The 7925-nt window shown below is 41.5% G+C and overlaps 1 protein-coding gene across 1 annotated transcript in view; it reads left to right on the top strand.

The window, feature by feature from the left end:
- Positions 1–15: 15 nt before the first annotated feature.
- Positions 16–7925, top strand: part of TOX4 (TOX high mobility group box family member 4) — a 17722-nt gene continuing 9812 nt past the window's right edge. The window contains exons 1-3 of the mRNA XM_012752646.3: positions 16–120; positions 329–397; positions 6968–7210. Coding sequence (XP_012608100.1) covers positions 115–120; positions 329–397; positions 6968–7210 — 318 coding nt within the window. The 5' untranslated portion in view covers positions 16–114. The remainder of the gene's footprint in view (positions 121–328; positions 398–6967; positions 7211–7925) is intronic.

Genomic DNA, 7925 nt, shown 5'->3' with positions numbered 1-7925 from the left:
CTTCCAATCAGGGGAGAGCAACGCACGTCGTTGCGGAAGTGACGGCAGTTCCGTGTCCAGTGGGGGAGGTGGGAGTGATGAGGAAACTGAGGCGGTGGTAGCGGTTGTGTGAAGATGGAGGTAGGAACCTGAGCGCTAAGAAAGCTGGCGAGGGAGCAGGGCCGACCGGGTTGAAGCAGAAGCGGGAAGCCGGGCGGAGAGGAAGCTGACGGGAGAGGAGAGAGCGGAGTTTGGGGAGTGTTGTCAGAATGTAGGGGTCAGAATCCGTCGCTCCAGGCTAACTCCGTGCTCCCTCTAACTTATCTCGCGGCTTTCTTTTGATTTCTAGTTTCCCGGAGGAAATGACAATTACCTGACGATCACTGGGCCCTCGCACCCCTTCCTGTCAGGGGCCGAGGTGAGCAACAGTTGCGGACGCTGCGGGGGGAGGGCCTGAGGCGGTGGTGAGGAGGAGAGCGCGGACGCCAGGGATTGGGGGCTGGGAACCGAGGGCCGCAAGTGGTGTTTAGAGAAAAGTGGCAGCTGCTTTTAGAGCCTATGAGGACTATCTGGGGAAGGCCCGGGAAGCCGCTGTCATCAAAAAAGTAGGGTGTTGGAAAGAGATAACCTATATAAGGAGGAGAGTGATTCTGGATTAGACAGAGTAAAATTGTCTCTTTTCGTTGGGAATAAATAGCCACAACAATCTTGGAAGGTTTCGCTGGGAAGAACATTTTTCAGTAGGCAAAGAAATTGGGGTAAGAGGAGGAGGTTAACTATCAGGGGGTTAATCGTGGACATGTGTTCATTCTTGAAACGAACTCTGTTGAAGGGGTCTTTTTTCATTTAAATTGCCTACTCTGATACAAAGTTTGTAGTTACGTCCACATACGTGGTGTCAGCATGTTTTGCTATTGACAGGAAAGGAAATAGCTGCCAAAGAACATGGAGAGTTGAGTAGGACATAAATTTGTTTGCCAGTGACTCAGACTTTGGGCAGATTACTTCATCTTTGTATGTCACAGTTTCCCCAGCTGTCAAATAGCTGTAATAATAGCTTCCTATGATGCTTTAAAGTAGAAGTAATGGTTATGGTGAGGTCCTATTCATGAAAAAGTTTGGTTGAAATATTGTCATAATATAGATATGTATCACTTGTTTAGGCAAGGCAAAAGAGAAAGGTGGAGCAGTCAAAAATTTCTCAGTCTTTGAGAAGTCTTGGACCTTCTACCATCTTTTGAGGATTTTAATATTTTTTTCATAAATTATGTGAAGCATTTGCATCAGTTTTTTGTACCAGGAATTCTCAATTGCTGTTGAAGGGGCTTATCCTATAATAAATCCTAACATGTTCATGGATGAAAATTAAAAATTAGATAGGCAAGTGACAGTTGCTAGTTTAACTTTTTTCTTTTCATATCATAATCATGGGTGAGATAGTTTAACTTCTTTCTTTTCTTCTCTCTCTCTCTTTCCTTCCTTCCTTCCTTCCTTCCTTCCTTCCTTCCTTCCTTCCTTCCTTCCTTCCTTCCTTCCTTCCTTCCTTCCCTTTCCTTCTCTTTCCTTCTCTTTCCTTTTCTTTCCTTTTCTTTCCTTCTTTCTTTCCTGAGACAAAGTCTCACTTTGTTGCCCAAGCTAGAGTGAGTGCCGTGGTGTCAGCCTAGCTCACAGCAACCTCGAACTCCTGGGCTCAAGCAATGCTCCTGCCTCAGCCTCCCGAGTAGCTGGGACTACAGACATGTGCCACCATGCCCAGCTAATTTTTTCTATATATTTTTAGTTGGTCAATTAATCTCTTTCTATTTTTTGGTAGAGACGGGGTCTCACTCTTGCTCAGGCTACTTTCGAACTCTGATCCTGCCTCGGCCTCCCAGAGTGTTGGGATTACAGGCGTGAGCCACCGCCCCAGGCCTAACTTCTTAATTTCTATTACTTATTATTCTCCTAAGCAGGGGGAAGTGTGAATCAAATGAGCAGCAAACTTAGCAAATGAAATACAACTAAAATCTGTTTGGTGCTTTGCAGTCTCATTGCCACTTTCTTCTGAGTGAGATCTCCATGGTTTAATTTCATTATTTGGAATGTTCTAAATCTCACATTGGCCTCATTCACATGAAAGTACCGATATTTTATTTTATTTTATTTCATTTTATTTTAGACTGGGTCTCATTTTGTTACCTGGGCTAGAGTACAGTGGCATCATCATAGCTCACTGTAACCTCCAACTCCTGGGCTGAGTAACGCTCCTGCCAAGTAGCTAGTACTATAGGCATGGGCCACCACACGCAAAATTTTTCTATTTTTTGTATAGATGAGGTCTCACTATGTTGCTTAGGCTGATTTTGAACTTTAGGCCTCAAGCAATCCTTGTATTTTGGCCTTCCAAAGTGCTAGTGTTAATAGGAATGAGCCTGGCCACTGAAAGTGCCAGTTTCTTCTCAATCAGATATCCACCATTTAATTTTATTTTTTATTTTTAGTTTTTGTTTTTTTTTTGAGACAGAGGCTCGCTTTGTTGCCCAGACTAGAGTGAGTGCCGTGGCGTCAGCCTAGCTCACAGCAACCTCAAACTCCTGGGCTGAAGCAATCCTACTGCCTCAGCCTCCCGAGTATCTGGGACCACAGGCATGTGCTACCATGCCTGGCTAATTTTTTCTATATATATTAGTTGGCCAATTAATTTCTTTCTATTTATAGTAGAGACGGGGTCTTGCTCTTGCTCAGGCTGGTTTTGAACTCCTGAGCTCGAGCAATCTGCCCGCCTCAGCCTCCCAGAGTGCTAAGATTACAGGTGTGAGCCACTGCGCCAGGCCAGATCTCCGCTATTTAAATTCCATTATTTATAGTGCTGTAAATTTCCCATTGGTCTCATTCATTTGAAAGAACATTTTAAAATTCAATACAAGTAGATTTCAAATTTACCCACTATTTTTTTTTTTTAGACAGAGTCTCACTCTGTTGCCAGGGCTAGAGTGCTGTGGCATCAGCCTAGCTCACATCAACCTCAAACTCCTGGGCTCAAGCAATCTTCCTGCCTCAGCCTCCTGAGTAGCCGGGACTACAGACATGTGCCACCATGCCCGGCTAATTTTTTCTATATATTTTTAGTTGGCCACTTAATTTCTTTCTATTTTTAGTAGAGACGGGGTCTTGCTCTTGCTCAGGCTAGTTTCTAACTCCTGACCTTGAGCGATCTGCCCCTCCTCGGCCTCCCAAAGTGCTAGGATCCGGCCTACCCACTACCCACTATTCTTAATCCTCTACCTTTTATGAAGTTGAATAATCAAGGGGTAACCACATAAGAACTGGCTACTTTTTACATCAAGAAGCTTTCCAGGTTTGAGTCTGTTCTCTTTGGTTTCGTGACTTAAGAAATTTAATTTGGCCGGGCGCGGTGGCTCACGCCTGTAATCCTAGCACTCTGGGAGGCCAAGGTGGGCAGATTGCTTGAGGTCAGGAGTTCGAAACCAGCCTGAGCAAGAGCGAGACCCCGTCTCTACTATAAATAGAAAGAAATTAATTGGCCAACTAATATATATAGAAAAAAAATTAGCCGGGCATGGTGGCGCATGCCTGTGGTCCCAGGTACTCGGGAGACTGAGGCAGTAGGATTGCTTCAGCCCAGGAGTTTGAGGTTGCTGTGAGCTAGGCTGACGCCACGGCACTCACTCTAGCCTGGGCAACAAAGCGAGACTCTGTCTCAAAAAAAAAAGAAATTTAATTTTTTTTTCCTAAGAAGCTGATAGCTGAGCTGTATTCTCAGTTTCAATAGCTTCCTTTAGCTTAGGGCTTCCATCATTGTAAACAGTTCTTTTTCTCATTACAGCTTGTATGCCCTCTCTTTCACTCTTAGTGGTGATGGTAGTGGGTTTTTTTTAACTATTTTGTTGAGTTTATAGTTTTTATTGTATCTGATCTTACTGTGAACCATCCCAAAATGGAATCTTTCCACATATGGTTTTTTAGAGTAGTCCATGAGAGCACTCCAGATTGTTTATGAGGTGTAGTCACTTTGTAGAACACTGGTCTCTTGTTTTGGTTATGAATTTTTATTCTTTTTGAGTTCTCATTAACAAATAGTATCACTTTTCATATCTCAGCAGAGTCGCTGTTTTATTTGTTATAGTGAACAGAAAAGGATAGGCATCTTTTGCTTTGCTAAAGCAATCTGTATCTTAAATTTTGAAAACTATTATACAATTATTTATCTAGTACAGTAAATGTTTCTCTTGATCTTTTTTCCTGTCCCTATAACTTTTTTTGTTTGCATGAGAATTTGGTAAAAATCTTTGTACACTCTTCCTGAAAAAGCTCACATGAACTTAAGCTGGAATTTCACGAAGAGTCACGGACCTGAAGCTAAAAACTTCCGCACAGGCCAGGCATGGTGGCTCATGCCTGTAATCACACCTAGCACTCTGGGAGGCCAAGGCAGTGGGAGGATCACTCAAGGTCAGGAGTTGGAAACCAGCCTGAGCAAGAACAAGACCCCATCTCTACTAAAAATAGAAAGAAATTAGCTGGACAACTAAAAATACATGGAAAAAAGCCAGGCATGGTGGTGCATGCCTGTAGGCCCAGCTACTCTGGAGGCTGAGGCAGAGGATTGCTTGAGCCTAGGAGTTTGAGATTGCTGTGAGCTAGGCTGACGCCACGGCACTCTACCCTGGGCAACAAAGTGAGATTCTGTCTCACAAGAAAAAAAAACAAAAAACTTTTGCACAATAACAAAAATTGTGTGTAGTGAGAAAAGCTCAATTCTTGGAAAGGTTCTAGTTTTTCCTATTAAGAATTGCTTGCTCTTATGTTCCATGTGTTACTCATTTATATCCCAGACAACTACAGTTAGGAATACACATACACACACATTCATATACACACACACACACACATATATATATAGTTTTCTTTTTGCCAGTGTGATTGAAAGAGATTGGACATTGCACAGGCATGCTTTTTTCTTCCTAGTTTCTACTAGCTAGAAATTTTCTGTCTGGCAATGTCTTCATTAAAATGCAGACTTAGGCCGGTGCGGTGGCTCACGCCTATAATTCTAGCACTCTGGGAGGTGGAGGTGGGAGGATCACTCAAGGTCAGGAGTTTGAAACCAGCCTGAGCAAGAGCAAGACCCCTGTCTCTACTAAAAATAGAAAGAAATTAGCCAAACAACTAAAAATAGAAAAAATTAGCTGCGCACAGTGGTGCATGCCTATAGTCCCAGCTACCTGGGAGGCTGAGGCAGGAGGATCGCTTGAGCCCAGGAGTTTGAGGTTGCTGTGAGCTAGGCTGACACCATGGCACTCTAGCCTGGGCAACAGAGTGAGACTCAGTCTCAAAAATAAAATATGGATCTAGAAAAACCTTGATGAACTCTTTAAAGAATGAATGTATTGCCTAATCATGAAAAAAAAATTGAGTACCTACTGAATTTCATCTGAATCAGTTGATATTTATCTTTAGATGGGGCAGGTAGCAAGTTAATAATCATCAGGATATTAATATTAGTAATTACTAGTCGTTGTTAAGCAAGTATATGTATCAGGCAATGTAATAAGCTTTTATGCACTAAATCCCATTTATCCTCATAATAATCATGTAAGGGATTACCATTATAATTCCCATTTTATAGATGATGAAAACCTACTCAAAGTCATATAGAAAGTGGCAGAGCTGGGACTTGTACCCAGGTCTCTCTGACACCAAATTTTCTTCCTATTATTTATAATGCTCTATTGCTTCAGTTAGCTCCATTTTAGTTTTTTAGTGTCAAAAAAAGAACCATAGTTATTAACAGATCAGACATAGATCCATGAGTGGTGGCTGCATTCAAAATAGAAAGAGTATGTTATTATTGACATAATTGAACTCAGAGGGGAAGGGATTAGGTCTTTAGCCAGCTAGAGTAATCTTTTTCTTCCTCTCTTACAGAAAATGCTTGGTGAGATCAAGACTAGGAATGTGTTCTGGAACTGTTAGAGAACCAGTTTGCTTTTTGGCTCTAGGAAGGTTTTGCTCCTCACTATTATCCTTATCTTGGCATTGTTGAAGTTTCTGAAAATCCTGTACAAATGGGAATCTTATTTCTTGTTAATATTATAATTGCTAAACTGAATAGGACGTAGGAAGTTCTAACTATAAGTATGTTAGAGATGGATAAGTTTCCCATGAGATTGTACCTTTTCTTTGTTTCAAAAGAACCTAAAATATAATTGGCTGGATGACAGTGAATTTCTGTGGTCTAATAGTTCAGGTATTACAATTGTGACATAGGTCAGGCACGGTGGCTCACACTATAATCCTTGAACTCTGGGAGGCCGAGGAGGAGGGTGGATCGCTCAAGGTCAGGAGTTTGAAACCAGCCTGAGCAAGAGTAAGACCTTGTCTCTACTAAAAATAGAAATAAATTAATTGGCCAACTAAAAACATATAGAATAAAATTAGCCAGGCATGGTGGGCCATGCCTGTAGTCCCAGCTACTCGGGAGGCTGAGGCAGGAGGATTGCTTGAGCCAGGGAGTTTGAGGTTGCTATGAGCTAGGCTAATGCCATAGCACTCTAGCCCAGGCAACAGAGTAAGGACTCTTTCTCAAAAAAAAAAAAAAATGATAATTGTGAAATAACTGCTACCTATTAGAATCTATAGAGAGATTTCAAGCATCATAGCTAAACAGGTTATGAAGACTGGGTCTGAACTAATGGTATGAAAAGAATTTCTCATTACAATAATAGGTAGAATAATTTAGGACAACTGAGATGGTAAAGAGATAACAGAATTGAAAATTGTGTTTGCTGTTGGCAGCCAGTATTTGCCAATGGCCAAGGGTATGAGGAAGAGGTTAAAATTAAATAGGTCCTAATAAATCAATAACAAAATAGGATCCTAAGCTGAAAAGAGGTGCACTGAAAATTCCCAGTACCATCAGTGTTTTTCACTTAGTGCTATTCAGTTTCTCCTCTTCCCACTAATTTTTTCCCTTTTTTCCTTACAGACATTCCATACTCCAAGCTTGGGTGATGAGGAATTTGAAATCCCACCTATCTCCTTGGATTCTGATCCCTCACTGGCTGTCTCGGATGTGGTTGGCCACTTTGATGACCTGGCAGACCCTTCCTCCTCACAGGATGGCAGTTTTTCAGCCCAATATGGGGTCCAGACATTGGACATGCCTGTGGGCATGACCCATGGCTTGATGGAGCAGGGCGGGGGGCTCCTGAGTGGGGGCTTGACCATGGTAAGGGGCAAGATATTATCAGGTTCACCTAAGCTTATGGGCATGGTGTTAGGGGAGATAAAAGTTACTGTCTATTCCCCATTACATTTGAGTATTACTTTTTTTCCATTCTTGCTAACAGCTCACCAACAAAGACTTAATTTCACCTAAATAAATGAGATTTACCATTGGGTCAGTGGTAAACTGTCCATTTACCCTAAAGTGAAAATTTTTTTGTGTGATTTTTGGTAAAAGAGTTTTTCCCCTTTTATTATGGACTTCAGATCCTAGGATTCAAATGTGTATGATAGTTTGCACATTGAAGGATTTATTTAAAAACAGTCTGAACCAAACTTAGTACTAATTGTGGATTGGTATGAGATATAAACTAGTGTATTGGGCTTCTAGTACATCTCTTCCATAGCACATATCCATACTCTGTATTTGCTGTCAAACATCTCTAACATTGGCCCCATTTGCTCTGATTGCCTATGTATTACAAGTTTAAGAGTTGTTGTTTTGGGAGGGTACATACAGATGGGAACTAGTATGTCATCACTACTTACAGATTGCTGAAAAAGTTATTTGCTCTTTAAATTGTCCAAAGTTGTTATGACTTCTCTGATTATTTTTAGTTATTTCAAAATAGGCCGTTGAGTGCAAAGAAGTAAATTTACTAATTTCTGTACTTTTTGCTCTTTTTTCCCCCCACCATATACAACCTAAAGATCTGTAC

This window comes from Microcebus murinus, chromosome 6, assembly GCF_040939455.1.
Source record: "Microcebus murinus isolate Inina chromosome 6, M.murinus_Inina_mat1.0, whole genome shotgun sequence".
Taxonomy (NCBI): domain Eukaryota; kingdom Metazoa; phylum Chordata; class Mammalia; order Primates; family Cheirogaleidae; genus Microcebus; species Microcebus murinus.
The sequence above is the reverse complement of the archived record's forward strand: the minus strand, read 5'-3'. Positions and strand labels throughout refer to the sequence as shown.